Source organism: Uranotaenia lowii, chromosome 2, assembly GCF_029784155.1.
Source record: "Uranotaenia lowii strain MFRU-FL chromosome 2, ASM2978415v1, whole genome shotgun sequence".
NCBI classification, from domain to species: domain Eukaryota; kingdom Metazoa; phylum Arthropoda; class Insecta; order Diptera; family Culicidae; genus Uranotaenia; species Uranotaenia lowii.
In genome coordinates, this window is record NC_073692.1 from 132,374,791 (window position 1) to 132,396,701 (window position 21,911).

The 21,911-nt window shown below is 35.3% G+C and overlaps 1 protein-coding gene across 4 annotated transcripts in view; it reads left to right on the forward strand.

Moving 5' to 3' along the window:
- The window catches only part of LOC129749082 (dedicator of cytokinesis protein 9), a 291,520-nt gene that overhangs the window by 221,657 nt on the left and 47,952 nt on the right, over window positions 1-21,911 (forward strand). For all 4 annotated transcript variants that reach the window (XM_055743930.1, XM_055743931.1, XM_055743932.1 and 1 more), the window contains exons 2-4: window positions 12,802-12,918; window positions 12,997-13,286; window positions 20,706-21,567. In XM_055743930.1, coding sequence (XP_055599905.1) covers window positions 12,802-12,918; window positions 12,997-13,286; window positions 20,706-21,567 — 1,269 coding nt within the window. The remainder of the gene's footprint in view (window positions 1-12,801; window positions 12,919-12,996; window positions 13,287-20,705; window positions 21,568-21,911) is intronic.

A 21,911-nucleotide genomic window follows, 5' to 3' on the forward strand; every position in this document is an offset into this window, starting at 1 on the left:
TGGATTTGGTGGCCCACGATTTCCCACCATTTTTCAAAATCCAAAAAATATTGCTTTTTTTTAAAACAGTCAGGATTTGGGGAAAATAACTTATTAAAAATCAAAAATATCTTATGATACCTTGAAAATGTAGAAAACCATACCAGTTTTCATTTTCATTTTATCTTCTATAATAAAGAAGTTATGGAACAACGAAAAAAAGTGGCCCATGATTCCCCACTCTCCCATACATTAGAACACATATTCTTGATTTGGATTGTATTGAATTACGATTTGCACGATTTGTCATGCGAAACATTTACGACAACCCTGATTCATTTTGGAATATGCTATGACAATTTACATCATCATATAGATGATTGAGCTTGTAATCTTGTAGGTCTTCGCTCAATATGCGATTGGGAATATCTTTATATAGGACATTTTCGTAACAATATGGAAAGTTTGAGGACTTATTTGGTCGTCTTCTGCGACTTGAGTACAGGGCTCTCATTTTACGTCAGTTGAATAAAAAAAATTTTTTTTTGGGATTTTAAACAAATTGGTTTATTTATCCCCAAAAATAATAAAAATAAGATTATATCAAAGAAATGCGTTTTTGCAGCTCATGATGCAGCATTAAACCAAAAGCAAATTGTATATTTCCATAACTAAAATCTTTTAAATCGTAGAACACGTCATCGGTGATCTAAAAATAGACCAACATGTTGAAGCCTCCTTAAATTCGATTCCAGTCATCGATATATCATTATCATAAACGATTTTATTTAACTTATTTTTATTCTTTTACGATTGCCAGCAAATACGTTTTACGAAAATCAGACATGCGAATTAATTTGCATAGGTTTACGATTGCATGCACATCATTACGAATCAATGCAGTTATATACGATTGTATTGAATATATCCCCAAGTGGCAAGCAGAGTTGCGAGCTTATTTTCTGTTTTTCAGTTTACAAGTTTTTTTTTTTCAAATAACGAGAAATTTCATTGTTTCAGTAAAAAATATATTCACGACATTTACACAAATATCAGAACAAACATTTATGCTATCACAGAGTGAGTAATGCTTTTTAATTTCAGTTCATAGTTTATTAATCCTTATAACTTAAGATACTTAAGTTTAAAGTTACTTTTGAAACATACTAAAAATTAAAATAAAATTTTATTACTGATTGTTTAATTTAAAATATAATATCGTTTTTTAGCAATCTTGTTTGATAGAAAAATTTACTTTCTGCTAAGATCCAACAGATTATGATGATATAAATCGTATTTCATGTTAAAAATCTTAATTTTAAATTATTTTATGCATAGCACGACAAAATCTGCCAATCACGGCTGATCATCGTATATCGGTCCCTTCACGGATTTTATGCGAATTGTTGAGTCGAGTTCATATGTACACGCAGCGAAAAGGTTTTTTATTTCAAAGGAAAGTGCCTCAAAAACAAAGGATTTTTTCCTTTGGTTTTGGGACAAATAAAAATTCTTTTGGTTCAAAAGCATTTTCCTTTGTTTCAAAGAATTTTTCTTTTGAAAAATCTTTGAATCAAAATCTTAATACTTTGAAACAAAAACCAGTTTCATTTGATACAAAGTTGTTTTCGTTCGCCACAATTTTATTTAGATTTAGATTTAAAAAGATTGGTTCATTGAACCATTTTCCATTTATTCCAATTGGAGGACATATTTCCTGTTGTTTTGAAATTCCTATCAGGAATTTCAAAAAATAAAAAGAAAGAAATTTATATGTTAAATTTATTTTTATTTACAACAGATGAAACGCTTGGCCACAAACTAGTTCACTAAAATCGATCCGGTCCAAATTTTTGTCGACCTGACCGCTGGATTTGGAGCGGTGTCATCGTGCGCAGCTTTCATCTCGGTTGAGGCATCCACGGAAACCATCCTTCGGTTCTGGTTCTGTAAAAACGCAATCACTTATAGAAAATCTTCGATATTCACTCTTTAATTAACATACTTACCATACTTCATCCTGAATCCTTCTAATATAGCTAACTCTGACCTACATTTTCACACGACCGGCCAAACTTGATTCGATTTTTCGGTTTTGTATTCTTCTTGCAAGGCAAAACAAAATATTTTTTGAATCAAAGGCTGAAGTTTTTATTTAAAGGAATCATTTCTTCAAGTTAAAAACATTTTCCTTTGGTTCAAAAAAAGTTGACTTTGTTTTAAAAGAAATAAGCTCAATTAACATTAATTTAGAATCAAAGTATTTGCTTAAATTCAAAATCCAAAAATATTTAGTTCAAAGAATTAATTCTTTGTTTCAAAAAATATTTTTATGAATCAAAAACAAAAGTTTTTGGTTCAAATAAAACAGGAGTTAGATTCAAAAAAATGAATGTTTTGAAACAAAATCATTTTTGTTTTGGTTCAAAAGCCTAGTTTTCTCTGCGTGTACATAAATACGAGTCTATCTTCTTGTCGTAATAAAATCATGTAATGCAATTAAATACGATTAAGAATATGCATGGGCCGCACATTGCATGTGCAGATATACGAATATAAGTTCAACAACATTCTATACGATATAATCTGTAAAATTCAATACGACTTCTGGTTGTCTGGGTGGCTCCCAAACAATTTTTTTTGGAAACCGGTCAACGTGAAATTTTCATGTAGCTGTTTTCAAGACCGGGCATGGTTTCTATAACACTTTAAAACCCCTTCTCCAAAAAGAGGGGGCTCCCATACAAAATTAATAAAAATATGATATAATCCGAACAATTTTCGAAAACAACTGAACCGATCATCGTGAAATATGGTATGTAGCCGTTTTCAAGACCGGGAATGTTCGATAGATTTTTGTTAAAAAATGATGAAAGTAAGCGTTTTGATAAGTGAGATTTATTGAATGGACGAAAAAGTTTTCACAAATTCAGATGATATATTGTTTTGATAGACGCTTCCCATTTTAATAAATTAAGACGATCATATTCAATAAATGGAACATACATAATGTTATCAAAGCCAAAGTCTAAATGTTTTCATAAAGTTTGGCACACTTTTTGACACTGTACAAATTTTCTAGTATCCTATTACTTCTTCCCCTTCAAATAGTTTGTTTTTCAAAAGTGATGAAATTTTATTGAAAAGAAGAGATTATTTTAATTATAATAATATTATCGAATTTTTTTCCTTGAAAGGGGTTGCAAAGCACACCAGGTCAGCTAGTTAAACATAAAACTAGCACTTTTTCCTTAAATCTGATTGCTCTTTCTCAACTAATAAGCCTTAATCATATCATATTTACATAGTTCTGAACATGTTTCTGGAAAATAAATATATTGTAAGGGAAATGGATTTGAAAATAGACATTTTTATTGGTCCCGAATTCAATGGAAATTTGCCTTTGTGTTTCGACAATGTCTTTTAAAATAAAAGTTTATTTGTGTCGAGTTTAACCAGATTCTACTATAATTTACATGTTCGAAACAAATCTGTCCCACAAAACTAATGAAATGGTTTTGACATTTTTATAGCACACTTGCACGCGTTTAAAAATAAATATGAAAGAAAACACCAACCAACCAACCAAACAGCCAACACAGTTTTACAAAATTAAGAAATAAAATTTTTCATGGTGTTTTATGTACCTACTTCTGTATTTTTTTAAATAAAAAATTTCACATTGAAGGGAAAGACCAAAGTGAAAATATTAAAGATTGAATTTCAAATTATTTAAAGTGATTTAATCAAGACAGTTTTCATTTGGCTTGTTAATTATCGATTGTATTTCTTTTTCTTTATGATGAACAATGGCTTCACGATTCCCCGACAGAAGGCGCTTATACCTTAATTGTTTTGAAGGCTTGAATTTGGATTCCGAATCTAGAACTTATCTCAAAATCCGAGAATAATTTTTCATTCTTATACATTCTAGGTTAACATTATTATCTTACAAATTCCAAACTCGCAAACAAACACACGAAAAGTATAACCATAAATTATGACGGCACAATTCCACCGAGAAAGATATTGTATGTGTCGGACAACTCGCTCGGGATGCAAAATTTATGTAAATTCAAAATTAAATTAACAGCGCCCGCCTACACCCACGCAAAATGTGCCTGCCGAATTATAAACATGCAGCTCAGCCATCGAAGTTTCCTCGCGTTTTTTTGGCTGTTCGTATATGGTGCCGCCAATTAATAATGCCGACAAGTGCATTGTGCGAGAATGGTGCCGTACCATACATTCTTGACACATTCGATTTGCTTTCTTATATTATTGAAAAAAAGACAAATGCGATTTTGTGATAATTTGAACAGAGTTTTACAATCAAAAAGGAACGAATTGATGAAAAAATAACATCTAAGGCTATGATCATTTAGTATCCGGGCACTTTATTTCGGTGATAGCTACGTTATTAGAGCTCGGATATGAAAAACTTTAGCAGCGTTGTGTTGGTTATGAAAAGGACTATCTCGCCTATTTTTGTCAGATTTTTAAGGTTAATGTATGTTGGGATATTTACGACGCAAAAAGACATGGTAAAAATAATTTTGCACAAATTTGCGCCTTTTGCGCATTTTGCACCTCGAAAACTCTTCATTTTCGACTTGAAAACTCATAAACTGTTGATTTTTTTCTGATTTTTTTTTGGACCGAATGGTTAAGAAGTATAAGGAGCCACTCTAGAATCCACACGAAGTTCAAATCAAGCATCGGAACGGAACCCTTGATCTTAAATATGGTAAACAGTCTATGGTTATTGGGGATAACTGAATGCAGACCCTTTAAATAAAGCAATCAATCCATTTCCGTCAGTCAAAAAGTGTTTTCCGACTAGTAGACACCAATTAAATAACTAATAGTGAACAGTTCCTTAGATTGCAACATGTGCAACTGGTTTTTACGCAATGTGACAGATGTGTCCTGATGGACGAAGAAATTTATGTTAAAACCGGATTAAAGAGATCAAATTTTTCTAGATGCCTACTAATAAAAAGGTTCCAACAAGATTCCAATTGCTTTTTTCAGGTGAGTTTGTGTAAAAAAATCATGATTTTGCAAAGGTTTTACTTCTGTGGTAAAAATAATAGATCAATACATGACTGACACAAGTGTGCAAAGATAAAAAAGAGATTTTATGAAAAAGTAAGATTATTTCTTGAAATCATTGATAAATATATTTTTTTATATTTTTATATTAAATGTCATATTAACACCTTCATTTCCTCCATAGAAAATTTTTCGATCAAATGAATAGTTTTTAAAATACAATCGTTTGTAACTGCCCGGATACTAAATGATCATAGCCTTAGGAGGTACCTTCTAAGAATGCTCCAATCATTCATGGTTACAACAAGTCAACTCGAATCAGCCGCATCTAATTACTGGTTAATGTAAACTCTGCCGTTGGTCAACTCGTCATGACCACTTTAACTGGCAATTGAAACGATCCAACCAATTGTAAGCTGTCACAATCATAACAACAAACCGTCATTAAGTAATGGTGCAACTTCAAAAACAAGCTTACAACTTTAAATACACAAACCCATCTCGTAGGTACCATTTATCGATTTGTGCAAAATCTGCTTTGCATTGTCTTACCTTCCATAGAATTTCTCTATTCGGGAAGTAAAAAAATGCCTTCATGGCAGGTTCATCATCATCATAAGCAATCGAGATATGATTATAAGTAAGTATACTAGCATGTCCACGCGATTTTATTTCTTGTGGAATACAAATCAACATCGGTTTGGGATTGAGTTAAATTTAGCTTCCATTTCCGTATCACCGGATGTTTGAGGTTTGCCGGTTGGTTTGGCACACCTACCGGCATTCAATGTCAGCAATATTTAGAGTAAGGTTTACTTAGGCGTTTCTTTGTGACAAAGTAAACAAAAGATGTCAAATTTAAACTGCTTATCAAACGTTAAACCAACCTGAGGGTATAATTAACTCGCCTCCGTCTTCCACAAGTTTTTTCCTCTGATCTTATTACGATTGGCTTACGAGGCTGCAATGCTACATAATACGCCACGGTATCCGTCAACATTATTTATCACGAAACACTACATACAGTAGCGTCAAAAACATTGAAACAGCGCACTCTCTTTCAACTTTGACAATCCGCAATTTTTCTCTCGGTTGATATTTTTTCATGAAATTTCCACAAAATCTAAACAAAACATGTTTGATGCTTAAGTTTCATCAAAATAGATCTATTTACGAAGTACAAATTTTTGCCGGTTAAGAAATGAGGTTTAGTATCACCAAAGATTTAATTTTTTTACGGATGTTTACATTTTTACATGTTATTGACAAAATTGTCAAAAATCCAGCGAATTTTGTAAAGCAATCTAAAATTTTCCTTTTTAACGGGAATAACTGTATCTATTCTTAAAGTCATTGTACAGTCTTCAAATTTTGTGGGGCGTTAGTTGAATAGTTGAACTAGATTTTGTGAAATTTTCATGAAAAATATCTGACTCAATTTCGAGTCAAAACTCCAGCATATGCCTATTGTTATGATTCAAGACTAAGGACCTCTCCTCTAACGACTCGATGTCCGGCCTTTACTCGCAACTCGAGACTCGCTTGGTTCCCATGACTATCCACCTCTGTTCGAGACCACTGCAAGAGACCAATGACCTCTCCTCTAACGACTCGAGATCTTTGCTCCGCTTGGTTTGGCTCGAGGCACACTCCTCTTTGCCCGTCCGTGTGTCGAATCGAGAGCAGCTTATCCTGAACTCGCGCCTGTCACAGCACACGTTCGGGGCTATACAAAACTACTCGGATGATTCCCGGCGAAGATGTCATCCTACACCGACTCAAGTGACTCACCCGCCGACGACGTGAAGTCACTCTACCCGAGAGTATTTCGCGGCGTAAATACTCTTCCCCTTATGAGTTCTGCGGATACTCTGCGGCGGTGAATGTATCCTACACAACGTTCACGACGTACCTAACAGCTCGACATACGCAGAAGGTAGAGTCTTATCTTTGTATTCTTTACTGCTATGATCGGGCGCACACTACTCGAATGCCCCCCGCCGAAAAGCCATTCTACTCCGACCCTGATCCGATCTTCCTCCTTCCTTTTGCTGGCAATCCTAGGCTTTTTGCCTGCCGTGTGCCGAATTGAGAGCAGCTTATCCTAGACACACGTACGGGTCTTTAACGTTTGCGACTCAGATGAATCCTGACGGTGATGTCATCCTATTCGACTCGAGTGGCTCATTCGACGGCGACGTGAGATCACTGCACCCGAGAGTTTTCCGCGACGTGAATACTCTTCCCCCTAAGAGTTCGACTACGAAGAAAGTCTTGTCTTAACCCCACAGCCTGCATCGCAGAAGGCGCGTTCGACTCGGATACTTCGCGACGGTAACGTTGAAGGTATCCTACACACAGACGTGCGACGTACCAGGCAGCTCGCCATACGCAAAAGATAGAGTCTTATCTTTGTATGCTTTACTGCCAGGTTCGAACGCACCCTACTCGGATGCTCCCCGACAAAGGAGTCACCCTACACTGGTCGCGGACTGGTGCTAATTCCAACTCCTCTGCAGGGCAGTCATGATCCGGTTGAACCCATCGCTGACCACGCGCCAAGTATTGGCATCCTCACACATCCTCCGCACGATGTTGTCGGCTGTCGTGTCTGGTCCGCAGGCGGCAAGCATGTTAGCGCGTACCTCTTCGAACCTCGGACAGTTGAACACTACGTGCTCTGGTGTCTCTACTGTGTCATCGCAGGTTGGGCCGAATGGCGAGGCCACGTGTCCAAACCGATGGTGGTACTGCATGAAGCATCCGTGATCAGTCAAGAACTGTGTCATGCAGAAATCCACCTCTCGATGTCATCCAGGATACGAAGTTAGGGATCAAGCGATGGATCCACCGGCCACGTTCCGAGCTGTCCCACTGGTGCTGCCAGTTGAACATCGAGGCCTCTCTGGCATGTTTCCGCACATCGGGCATGTGCCTGTGCTCGTAGCAGAAGATATCTTCCTGTAGCAAGACCGAGATTTGTGTTATCCTCTAGTTGACCACAAAATATAGACCCCAATCCTAAGCTTATGTTACCTATTCATTTTTCCATCTAACGAGCATGGTGCAAATGGCCATTTCGAGTATTTCAAGCTACCTTTCGGTTTGTAAAATACCCCAGCAAGATTTCAACGATTAATTTGTATCGTCCATCAAGTACGACACAAATATAACTCAAGCTTAGGTTTCTTATAATCGATGGAATCATCTTTCAAACACTCTATTCTATACTATTCTATACTCTATACCCTATACTATTCTATACTCTATACGTACCTCTTGCAAGTGTGCAAGAGATCGCAAGATTTTGCTCTCAACGCATACATACCATTTCACCATTGCCGGTATCAATATTTTCTGCTTCTCTTATTGGTCAATTGATTCTAAGACACCTCTACGGCTTTACTACATCGGGTTGCACTGCTGGTCGTAGAGAGATTGAAAATTATTGCCGCAGCCCGTGGCGTAGAGGTCTTCAAGTCTTCTAAGCCAGCGGGTATGAGATCGTATCCCGGTAACGGCATACATAGTACACTTTCTGTGGGTTTGTGGTTTTAGCATTTGTAAGATGCTAGCCATCATATCCTCGAGGAAACATCAAGTTTCATTGAGATCCTGTGTGTGTTTGTTTTGAAAAAGGTTGTTTCTCACTTGAAACCAGCGATGACACATATACCGATTTTCCGGTATTTATACCGATTTTTGACGAAATTTTTTACCATGAATCTTTATATACCGAAAACCTATTTTTGGAAAAACATACCGATTTTTGAAAATTTGAAAAAAAAACTCGTTCAGACAGAAAAAATATTTTCAAAACACTTATAACGAAAACCTCTGTTTTCGAACCAATGTAAACCTAGTGCCTTTTTAAGCAAGCAAGTCTCCACGTAGTCTTGTCCACCTTTGTCTTCCATGCAAACTGTCTTGAGATCGAATCTTGATCATCAAATATTATGGCAAATTAGAGATTAAACGTAGCAAAACGTAACTTCATTGAATTAACTTTTTTGGCAAAGCTATAAAACGTTACAAATATTTTGAAAATAAAGGTTTTCACTCAATAACCAATATTCACGAAGACCGCGAGTACTTTTGATTGCTGAGAAAAAAGTTATTGATGTTTTCTTTTCGTTATTTTTTTCTTAATATGCCAAAAACGGGAATTTCGGTGAAATTTTAGAGAAACTTTTAACTTGATTAATTTTTTTGATATTTTTAAAACCATAAATCAAATCGTTTCGCAATCTTCAATGGAGTTGTTTAATGAGTTAAAATCTTTAATATCAAATAATTAATGACTTTCTTGAAAAACATTAAAAGTAGTTGAAATCTGATCTATTCGAATTTCTAAAAATTGAAAGATTTTTTTTAAAACGTCGTATTTCTTAAACAAGAACATTTAGGCATGATCTGAATCCATGATTGAATGAAGGATAATAAATTGATTCAAATTCAGCTTACAGTTTTTATGTAGTTTATAAGCTTATTAGCTTTTTTTTTAATATAATTAGCCAAAATCTTTCAAAATACGATATTATAACATAGGCACCAAAAATGCTGTTACCCCGCATAAAAAATTAATTAGCATAGAAATAATCAATAATAATAGCGCTTAGAGTGAGTAACTCAGTATAGCCGCAATGGACTGTCTCTTTAACAGCAAATATGATGTACAGAAGCGATACTAGCAAAATAGCAATTTTTTTCAATATTCTTTCAATAAACTTGGTCTTAAAAGCTTAAAAGAAAAATCGATCTTTATACCAATTTTTGACATTTCATACTGAATACAATTTTTTTCGAGATTGAAAATACCGATTTTAATGTGGCATCACTGCTTGAAACCCGTGCGGGAGATAAAATTTAACAAAATTGTCCTCACAGCTCGCGAGCATGGCAGATTTTCTATCCAACCCGATTTAACCCGACTTCAGATACACGTTAATACGATCTTTTGGTTTTTCGATAGGAATTTGCGATTTGCATGAACGTTGCGAATGACTCGAGCTATCATTTCTTATATATACGATGTCATGTATTCGCAATTCTTAAACTTGCACTTGCCCAGCTAACATGAAATCGTAATAGAAATGATAATCCAAATCGAATATTAAGACATTTTCAATAACCACCGTAAACAAGTTGGTATTGAGTGATTTTCTATCATTCATTTACGACAAACTTTGCCAAAAAAAAGTTGAATCGTATAGCAGTTTAGTCAATTCGTAAATATGTCTCCAAAAGTTGAGAATATGATAATTCGACATTTAAGATTTGAGTGAACTGATTTACGATAAATGGGCGGTCCTTGACACTCTATCCGATCTCTTCCTTCCTTTGACCGGTTCGTTAAAAGAAAATCTCATATAAAGAGCTATAGCGTAGTTCATATCAACTGGTGAGTTGGCATCGTGGTAAGATACAGGACTGCGAGCTCGGAGGTCTGGAGTTCAAATCTCGGTCGCGGAATTTTTTTTTTGTTTAATTCAAATTACCTGAAATCGTTTATTTTGCTTTTTGTGGGGAAATCGAATCGTTGGAATCTTTTCATTGTAGATATATCGCCTCCATTTTTGTAGCTATATGTTATTTTGGTAAGTTTAATACAATCTTTTCATCTGGTATACTTGTTCGAATAATTCTGTTGTTCTTGCGATATACCTTCTTAAATGTTTGCTGGGTGCATTCTCGAAGCCTTGGATTACCTGTTAACTCACTTGGAAAAAAACTTTTTTTTTTATTAGATCTTTTTGTACGAGCTTGAATTTAATCTTTCTAAGTTAATATTTGCTTTAGTTAAAATTTATGAGCCTTCTTGTTTTTTAATTCGTTTCGATAATCTAGAATACCTTCTTTATGAATATTTTGTTGAGAAATCTTCGCAACGCGTATCGTAGAAACCATAGAAACCATGTATAGTTGAAGAGAAGAATACAGTATTGCCAAAATATTTGTGAACGAACCATAGCGGCAGATGGAGCAGAGCTCGTCAAGGAACATTGAACGGTATGTTGTCCGTCGTAAGCTCACAATCACCGAGGTATACATTTTTCCTGTAAAAAATACCGAAACTCGGCAATCCATATTGAAGAACATCTGTCAAAATATTGGCAGTTGTCAATGTGTAAGTTCGTCGCATTACCGTACAACCGGCAGATTTGACCGAAAAACCTGTAATTTGATTATATTTTCTAAACAACCGGTAGAATTTACCAAAACACCTGTAGTAATTGCCGAAATACAGGTTACCGTGTATCGGCGGGATTGCTTTTAGAGATTTTAGACTCTCTCAAAGCGGTTGATGTGAATTTTTAAAAAAAGTTACCTCCAAATTTTCAACAAAAATATTTCAAGAAAAAAAATACTAAAAGAAGAGAAATAATTATTAAAAAAGCATTAAAACATACAACGAAGGGAGTAGTTCATAAGCAATTGCTAAAAGTACAGTAGGTACAGCCAGTTGCCGTTTTGCTTCTCCATGTGGGTTGCTCTAATGGTTTTTTGTATGTGTTTATTTCCCATTTTTGAAAACATGTTTTTGCAGCATGTTACCAGAAAATCAGACAGTCGTATGATAAATGTAAAAAAACCTAATTTCAATTTTGATATCCGTTAACCCAGAAGGTCATGCTCAATATTCAAGTGTCAAAAAAAATAATTTCTGTCCGGGTCAAAATATGATGTTTCTGTAATCACCATCAAATATGGCCCAACAGCTATCGATCAATAAACTAAAGTGTATAGAATTCTCGGTTTGCTTAAAGAAAAACCGTTTTTCCCTGTTATTCATAAACCATAAAACCTTAACTCACAGGAGGGCAGCGATGATGGTGATTGCGCATGATACATCAAGATCACAAACGAAAATTACCCGATACAATCTCTCCTTTTTTTGCGATAGGGAGTTTCGATTATAGAAACGATAAAAACAAGGAACTTGAAATAAAAAATCCTCCAGAAATTCCAAGAAACACTTTATTTATTCCAGAGGGTCTGTTGCGTAAAATCAAAATCGATTTCAATAAATCATGCATTTGTGAGCTGATCAAAATTTCCAAGCATTGCCCCCGTTAACTACGGGCAATATTATTTAACAAAATATTAAGAACCCCCAAAATACGCTACTTTTTTAAATTGGCTTTTGAGATAGAATTTGAAAACGCAAAAAAACTGTTTTCCAAAGATTCTTGATATTATTACTTCATAATAATAAATGAAAAAAAAACAAACAAACAGAATAAAGTTAACAGTTAATCAAATAACTTCCCCGGGCTATCATGACGGCTTGGCACGTGGACCAATTCACGTGGGAATCTTGGATAACAAACAATTAAAAGCTATGCGGTTGCCTCACTATCTTCTTAACAGAAATTATTCCATTTCCAGAAATTCCTTACCCATATCACGGTACCTCGCGGACAATCCGCAAAATTCCTGAACGACCTCATACATATGTACGTGTGGGGTGCATCATCGTTAAAGCATAATTGCAAAAACGTGCCGTCGCGCATTCGCAGGGTCCCAGCCAATCAAAAGTTTTCCACTGATATGATCATGAAGGACTTGCAGAACGGTTGTTGGCATAAAACCGGTAACCTTTAGTAAATATTCGAAAGCAATCTGTTGATGGTTATCTTCAAATGAGGAAGTGATTTAAACTGTGTTCTATCGGATTTTTTCTTGAAAATTAAGACGTTCTTTGAGAAGATGGCGAAGGCTTCAGTACGACGATACTAATTGGATAATCTTCTCTTATCTTTCCAGAGCAAACCGATCCTAGTGGAACCAATAGATTTCGAAGGATTTATCATCAAAAATAAAACCCTCATCCAGAATGATCCTCAGCGAGAACTTTTGCTGTACCCCAACGACGATGTTACGGTAAGTTTATTCGTGGATGTGAGGAATTCGACTGAAGTATTTATTCTATCACCCTTTCCATCTTTTTCATCTCAACAGGAAGTGGTTCAGCCGAAAAAATTCCGTACTATCACCAATAACATTCCCAGGTTCAACATTGGAACCAGTTCCCCGCCTTCCAACATCAACAGCACCAGTTCCAGCAATGGTTCTCCGGAAGCCACCTGTAGCAGCCCCCCGACACATGCGAAATCTCCATCAACCTCCGGATCATCGCAGCAGCAGGGACATTTGCTAACCCGGCAAGCCTTGCACACCTACGAATCTCCCAACTATCTGATCCACTACAAGTACAGCGCCTACGGGGGAACCTGTAATGATTTGCCAAAGTAAGTGCATACCTTCCTTGTAATTTTTTTTCAAGAACCTAGAATGCATATTTTGTGATTAGGGTGGCAATGTGTATATAGGAAAAATTTCATGACCGAATTTTGAAAACCAATCATTTACATTTAGTAGATTGACCCGAAAAACTGACCGGTGCTAAATTTCAGCTCAATCGGACTTGATTTAGGTGTGCCTCAAAGCGCTCAAAGTTTCAGTTTTTTTACCTTCAAAAATCACCCAAGAGAAGACCAAAGAAAATCGAAAAAATCGAAATTTTTATTTTGATGCCAAATGACTTAAAAATGCATGAAACGTCGAGATCTAGTAATAAATCGGTCTCCGCTTGGACCACTGCTATGCTAGATCAGAAGTACCTGTTTGAGTTTAATTTTTATTTTAAAAAAGAGACACTTAGTCGTTTAGGGTAGGCTTGCCAGTCACTTTTAGAAAAAAGCGGGACATTTAACAACAAAAAAGCGGGACACAGCCGAAAAAAATCGGGAAATTCCAGAAACCCATAAAAAAGCCTAATTGTATCGCCATACTTAACCGTATACAATCAGCCAAACTAATTCATAGGAAGTACACTAAGGTTTTTTTCTAACGCTGATTGATTTTGCTCAGTTTTTCTTACATGATTTTTGGCCATAAACTTGATTTTTTTTCCACAGTTCTCGCAATTCACACGTTATTTGAGAGAAAAATTTCAAGTTCTACATGTAAACGGCGGGTTTGATATCGCTTAAAACACCTTCTCAGCAAACATTATTGTAGGTATATTCGCAACAAACTTTGTTATACGTTTCATAAACGTTATAGAATCATCACATAAAACTCTTAAAAACAGCATTTACCTACAACAGCGGAGGCAATATACATAGATACACATTTTCAACTTCTGGCTTAAGCGATAAGAATTACACAAATTGGACTTCAACACCTTATTCGTACATCCTGAAATTTGTGCAATAACAAATATAGTATAAATTTGTTTTTAAAATTTGAAAACTCAAGAAAACTACCATCATTATATACTTTAGACTACTGAGTCGAAGAAGGTGGTGTATGAATAAAGGCAATTTAACTAAGATTCTGTCAGAAAATTAAGATCTTTAATCATTTGGAGGCAATGTAAACAATATTTTCTTCATACCAAATTTATTTACATTGGATTTATTTATTTTTTTACTTTTATTAGAGACTTTTTAAACACTGAGTGCTCATTCGAGTCTATTACATTGGATTCGTTGAATGTGCTCCAAAAACGCTTAACTGAATCAGAATCTTACTGTAACTTTAGAGTTATCCAGTATTTTCTTATGAAAACTCTGAAAAATTGATGCTTATTTTGAGAAAAAGACGTATTTGAAATTATTTTGGTGTTGTGTTGCTTGTTCTTGGAAAAAACGTTTTCGAAAGATTTCTTATGTTAGACCAATGAATTGAAATTGAGGATAAAGTTAGATTTGTTCCAGTGTAAGTCATTGAACTTTGTGAAAGTTTTCTATGAAAAAGCGGGACAGCGGGACATTCAACAAAAAAAGCGGGACATATCCCGCTTTTGCGGGACGGATGGCAACCCTAGTTTAGGGTCATATAAACCCGGATTACTATTTTGGCTATATCTTCAAAACTACTAAACCGATTTTAATAAATTATACCAGTTGAAATCGTCTACATGTCGAAAAAAAATCATTATGATTTCGTGTGTATCTGGAACTTGAGCTGAAAGACAAACTGGTGAAAAAAAGATGGCGTTTTTTAACAAAGACCGTGATCATCCCGGTTGAAATAATTAAATTTTACTATAACAGCTAAACTTTGCCTGATTTAAAGTAAAAAAAGTTTTTGGTTTCCGATGTGATTTGTCATTTTGTATAATATTATTTAAAAATAAAACTTAACATTTCAGAGAAGATGAGCTCAGGGTAACAAAAAGCGTAAAGTTAAGGTCTATATAACTCAGATTAGATCCTCAATATGTTGAAATTCTATGATTTAATACTAGAATTAGTCGCAATTTTCTTTCATCTAATTTCATTGGTTCTCTTAAGTATATAGTAAGAAAATTATTGAAAATAAAATTTCTATGAACTTTTGAAATTACCAGATTTAGTCTGTAAAACCAAACACTTTTGTAATTTCAATACGAGCTCTCAATCTTTTTAAATTCCTATCAATCAAAAGTTTTTAAATACGACTTCAACTAAATGAGTTATCTTTGATGCAAAACATCCATTTTTAAGGAATTTTTGGCTTCAAGGTCCGTTTTCTGCATACCACAAAAATGAAAACTCAAATTTAAAATGCAATCTGATAGCAGACATTTGGACAATTTCAAAATGGTACGAAAAGGTCCTAAATAAAAAAAAAAAAAAAAAATGGTACGTTTCAGTAGTTTTGATTGTATAACCACAACATTAATCCGGGTCTAAATCATAATCCGCTGAATCTGGTAACCCTATTAAAAAAACCTAAAAAAAAAACAAAATGGTAGTGCTCCTTATTTTGGAAAAGTCAGTTAAATTTCATGTATCTAGCTTTTACCGTTCCTGAGATATAGCATCGAGAAGGTACAGTTCGGGTCATATAAAGAGTGTATTCGAAAAAAATGCAACACTTTGTTTTGTAAATAACTTTTGAATGCATATGAAATTGATGAAATTTAAAGTTACCCAGTAATATGATGTTTACGTGTGCAAAATTAAGTGACAATTTGTGAAGTGGTTTTTGAGGTAGCTTTCAATACTTATTGACTAAATGTTTAGGGCAAGATCGAGAAAAATTCCGAAAAGACTCAGCGGGAGACCCAAAAGCAACAGGAAATCAACTATTCAAGCAAAGTTCATATAGTAAATAGTTTAAGGAGTCTAAGGAAAGCTTGCCACATACTTTTGAAAAAGCGGGACACACCCGAAAAAAGCGGAACATTTTAGAGACTTTGAAAACCCCTAATTTTATCACATTATGGACCAATAACGGGGAGATATCTCGTTTTTTCATTCGACGCAAGTATGCTACACTTAGAAGCGTAACTGTAACGTAGTGTATTGTATTATTAACCTTTATTTGATAAAATTGAACACAACACTTGCCTTAACTCAAAGAAGCTCAATTTGAGGTATTTGGTTCAATGATTTCTGAGATAGAAAATGCCGAATTTAGGTGTTTCTGGGCTTAGATTTTTTTTGCGGTCCTTAATGTGTTAGAAGCCAAATACTTACAGTACCGTTCATAAAAATAAGATGCAAGCGCTCTTTACTTCAACTTTGAACTTCCATGACTTTTTACTATGCAGATATTTTTGTTAAATTTTTCTACTAACGATAGATTAACTATTAGCACTCGAAATTGGAATTTTTTTAAATATTTGTGTCCGATTTTTACCAATCAAACCACAATATCTCAGGATATCTTCCTAGCATAATATAAAAGTTTTGCCGGATGATTTTTGAAAAATGAAATGAACATGAGTAAAGTTTTTGAAAATTCAATCAGCTCATTCAAAAGTTACGAAAAGCACAATATTTCAGACTTGAACCAAAAATACTATTCCTATTAAAATTTGGACAAATGAAATTTGAAAATCATATTTCTATTTCTATTTCGGAAATATTGCAGTTTGAAAAGTGAAAGTCGGAAAATTCGATTTTCGTAGAATTTCTGTAACTTAGTTCAGAAATAACATCAGTTTTGCTAAGATAATATTTGATAGTTGATCTAAACAGAAAAGAAAATTTGAACTTCAAACATCGTCAAAGTAAAAAGTTGAAGTTACAGTGGGCATGCATTACGTTTCCAATGAATTTTGATTCGTATTGTACATCTTCAGCCAAAGTTTTTCAGATCAAGTAATAAAAATTGGATATTTAAAAAAAATTAAAACTTGAATACTTCATCAAACTTTTCTGGAGTCGAAAATGTTGTAGCTGAGAACAATTGTAAAAAATTGAACCGATTTGTCTGAATAATTTTTAACAGCCATTTTTAGATAATCTACCAGGTAGGAGCTTATTGAATCAAACTCGTTATTTTTTCATAATTCGAAACAGAATAACTTTCATCTAATTGAACTTATATTTAAGTATGGTAAAAAAATATTTGAATTTTCTTATTTTGTCTTATCTTGAATCTATTATTAAACCTAAATTCAAGAAAATAAAAAAAATATATATATAGCGTCAAATTTCATGAGATATTATTAGGACCCCGGCTAAAAATTAGGAACTTCAATCACCTAGAAGCAATTAAGAATATTACTTCTTCAATCGAAAGTAATTTGCATCGGTTGGAGAGCTCAAAGAACGTTAAACTGGACCAGAATCCTTCAGGAATGCTAGGAATAACACGAGTTGCCCAATGTTGTGTTATATAAACATTGAAAAAATACTACTAATTTTGAGAAAATTGCCTACCTTACCGGTTTCCAGCCGAAAAATTTTCGCTGACAAGTCTCGCCTACATTTTCTGGAGATGAGCAAGGAGAAAAAATTTTATGTCTATTCGAGGATGCTGATGATCTGTTTAAGCTGCAATTGAGACGGTGATTCATAACGATTAACACGATGAATTGCTAAATATACAAAAAATACTGCTTCCAAATGCGACGATTTTCCTTGCATTGCACTTAAAGAGGTCCTACAAAGTTAATACTCTGTTTTGGCTGGATGTGGAATGGTACCAATACGCAAAATCTGTGGCGGAGTGATAAAGAGTCAAATATTTGTTTTCGTGTCACATTCAAAATTTTTAGTAATTTTAATTTTTTTTTATTTTTCATTTTTACTTCAGCATACAGAAAACGTTATAAAAAATAGCCTCGATTTGGAAAAAGGGTGGTTTATAGTATACATTCTAGATAGCGCACGTCGTGCGCAAAAATTAAAATCTAAAAACTTCTTTATTGGAAGTTATTTCAGAAACTAGAGTGTCGATTTCTCGGCCATTTTCCCGTTCCCGGGAATCGGGAATTCCCGGGATCCCGGGAAATATTCAAAAACATGTAAAATATATGTACTTCGATTCAAATATACATAACTTATCAAACCTTTCGTGAATACAAGCCCGTAATTTGTTCAAAATGTACTTTTCAAAATGTTTTTAACTTATTTTTAATCAAACAAATCAAACTGTTTTCAACATTGAAAAATTAAAAGCAGTCAAACGAATTATAAAATAAATAAGTCAAATGAAGAATTCATTCATGCAATTAGGAATTAAAAAAAAATATCTTTTTATTTGTTTGATTATTCCAACCTTTTTCGTTTTCTCTACATTTTAAATATTTGCTCTTCGTATGAAAAAAAATCATCATTATTCTTCATTTTTTTTCATCTGGCATTCAAAGTCAGAGAGAAACAAGTGCATAAAAGTTACTTTAGAGAAAACACAATCTGCACTTGCTGCTCGATTTAAATATATTTTTCGAAGTATTGTAGTTTTTCGTTCAATGAAAATGTGGAAATACATATAATCTTTTAAAACTATTTGAATAAAAAAATTAAACCAAATATCTGCAAAATGTCTTCTGCCACAGGAATCGGAATATTCTCGATGAGTTTTGTATGACTACATTTTCAATTCAAAAAAAAAAAAAAAAAACAATATGAATGGTTCCGGAGGCCATCAGGCTTTTCCAGGGAAATAATTTCATACATGTCGGGAATTCCCGGGAATTAAACTTTGATTCCCGGGAATCGGGAATTCTCGAATTTTTAAAATTCCCGAGAATTCCTGCCCGGGAAATCCCGGGACGGACACTCTATCAGAAACCACTTAAGAGAACGTCACGAAAATTTTCACATGTAAACATTACATCACTAAGCAGCTTCGCTGAAAATTTCAACAATGGCCATCCATTCATTCAAAAGTTATTCACAAGACAAAGTGTTGCACTTTTTCGAATATTTACACTCCTTAGACCCCAACCACAAAGGAAGGTTTAAGAGGTACACTCTAATGTCTTCTTATCTGCTTTTTCCTTGATTCCAATTATTCCAGAGAAGTTTTGTTTTTAAAGGATTCTTGATAAGCCTCCAATTACTCTCCATGGAGCTGTAACTTGACGGTTTGGAGGTATTTTGAGGCGTTCAGTCATACTTGGCAGTAGCTAGTCTCGTACAAAATGAGCGATTCTCTCGGGTTCAATACCGTATTAGAAGAAGTTATCCCGTGGTTGACCCCTTTTTTATTTACGGAAAGTTGCAGGTCATGTTATAAGACGTTAAAATTATCCATTTGGAACATCTTTGAGCTTCCTTTCTCTAGTTTTTCGTCTGGTGTGATAAGATCTGTAGCGTTCAATGTTACCTCATGGCTCAACACGCAAATCTACGTTTTTTTTTACAACACGTCCCAAATGTGTCTTTCACTTCTCACTGCTAAAATTGGGTTTTTGTAAGACTTGTTAAAGCCTTTACCACCTTTTACTATATTACGTGCGCCTAAGTTATGATAATCCTATCACTTCCAAAGTCAGACCCCTTCTGGAAAATTAACGCTATGAGTGGGGCGTCTCTCTAAAATTATCCAAACATTAATCGGATGTACCCCTTGATTACACCGTAGGATACTATGTCGAAGGCATTTCGGTTGCACTAATGCATTACACCTTTTTAAATTTCTGATCCTCCAAATCCCGACTGGTACAGAAAACCCTGAGATGTGCGCCGGTTTGGTAGCGCTTTCGAAACTTCCACTTAATACAAGGTTGTGAAAGGATTCATAAGACTCAGGCCTATGGAACGCTATACAACGATTTTCAGTTGTTTTTTTTATAGCTTTCAGTTCATTCACGGGATTTCATCTCCAATGGAATCAATGCAGTATGTAGCTTAAAAACTGGATTCCACCAACATTTAGAATAAAAAGATGTTTGATACACGGTTTATAAAGGAATCATGTCGGGTTCCATAGTCGTGATAAGACTACCTTACATCAGCTCAGGTATGAGGCCTAATTCACCTTTTACTTCTCAAGCATACTTTTGTTAAGCGTACTTTGCAGGATTTGGAGATTATCTTTTTCTGTTCATTTTTCCTCTATTCAGCGTGTGCAAACTTAATAATGTTTTCTCACGTTATACACGGCGTTGCTGACAACAGACCCAATTATGAAACCTTATAGAACGTCCGCTATTATGAGCTCTTTAGTTGTACTGCGTTAGAGGCCTGTGAATCGAACAGTGATGAACGGCGTTTTGAACAGTTTTTCTTGCTGGTCTTATCCTTAACATCTCGCTTGAGAGCTACACTCACAATTTCTGGAGTCTATGGTCCTTATAGGTCAACATATTTTTAAAACTCAAATAATTCATATCTTCGTGTTAAAGTTCAATAAATATTCGTGAAAACTTATTGGTTTGTTTTCTGGCTTTTTCAAACTAATGACATGAATATCAAATTTGTTTATTTTCCCCTCAGGAAATCCTCTTCCGACGAGCTGAAGGAGGAGCTGTACGAAGTGGACATCGACCATGATCGGTTGGATGAACAAATGACCCGATCCCAGGCCGATACGATCACCAAACAGGGCTACCTGTTGAAAGGTCCGGACACCAACTCGGACCGGATGTTTGCCCATATCGGTTCGAAATCCTTCAAGCGTCGATATTGCTCACTACGGCAGGAAATCGACGGAACCTACATGTTGGAGCTGTACAAGGACGAGAAGCAGATCGAAGCCAAGACCACCATAGTGATGGATTTCTGCAGCGAAGTGCTGCCAAATCCGAAGAAAGGTAGGTTCTGTTTCGAGCTTAAAATGACTGCCGGTCAGCACAAATCATTCACACTGGCCGCCGATGATGAGGCCGATATGGAAGATTGGCTAAAAAAGATATCATCGGTGATAGCTCAAAACAAGCTGCAAGATGATAAGAGGGCAGCTTCGCTTGAACGAGCCCCACCGGCTAGTCCGAATCCATCGAATGCCTCTATCAGTAGCACGGCCAGCTCAGCCGTTTCCACCATGATGTATGGCACTCTCAAGGGTCTGGATCAGAGTATGAATCCGCAGCTCATACGGTACGGTCGAGAAACGGATATGTCCATAGCGCAAGCCCGGAAGGAGAACCGCCGAAGACTGTTTGGTGCGTATCAGCAGCAGCTGCAGCAAAATATCGCGGGTGGGAAACCGACTGCCGGGAAAATCGAAAACGTGGAACCATATCGGGAACAGTTCGGTCAACGAATTCTATTCAAATGTGATCTGCTCAAGTTTCGTCTACAGGCTCCGTTAGGCGACGCGTCAATGAACGGGGACAGCGAGATGCCAATGTGTCAGGTAGGTTTTACAGAAGTTTGATTATGAATTAAATTACTATTTGAGAGATTTAAGACATTTTTTTGGCTTCCTATATTATATCGACAAATCGTCCTATGTATATCCAAGCAGAACTTCGAAAAGCATTTTTCTTACAACCTTAACCAAAATGCCAATGTTCATTAAAAACAACGCTGTACACCAATGTCTGAGGCAGGAGACATGCATGAGATAAGAGATTTGAGATGTGAGACAAGAGACCTGAAACCTGAAACTTCAGGCCTGAGGCATGAGACCTAAGACATAATCCAAAGCCCTGAGCACTGAGACATAAGACCTGAGAAATGAGACTGGGACATGAGACT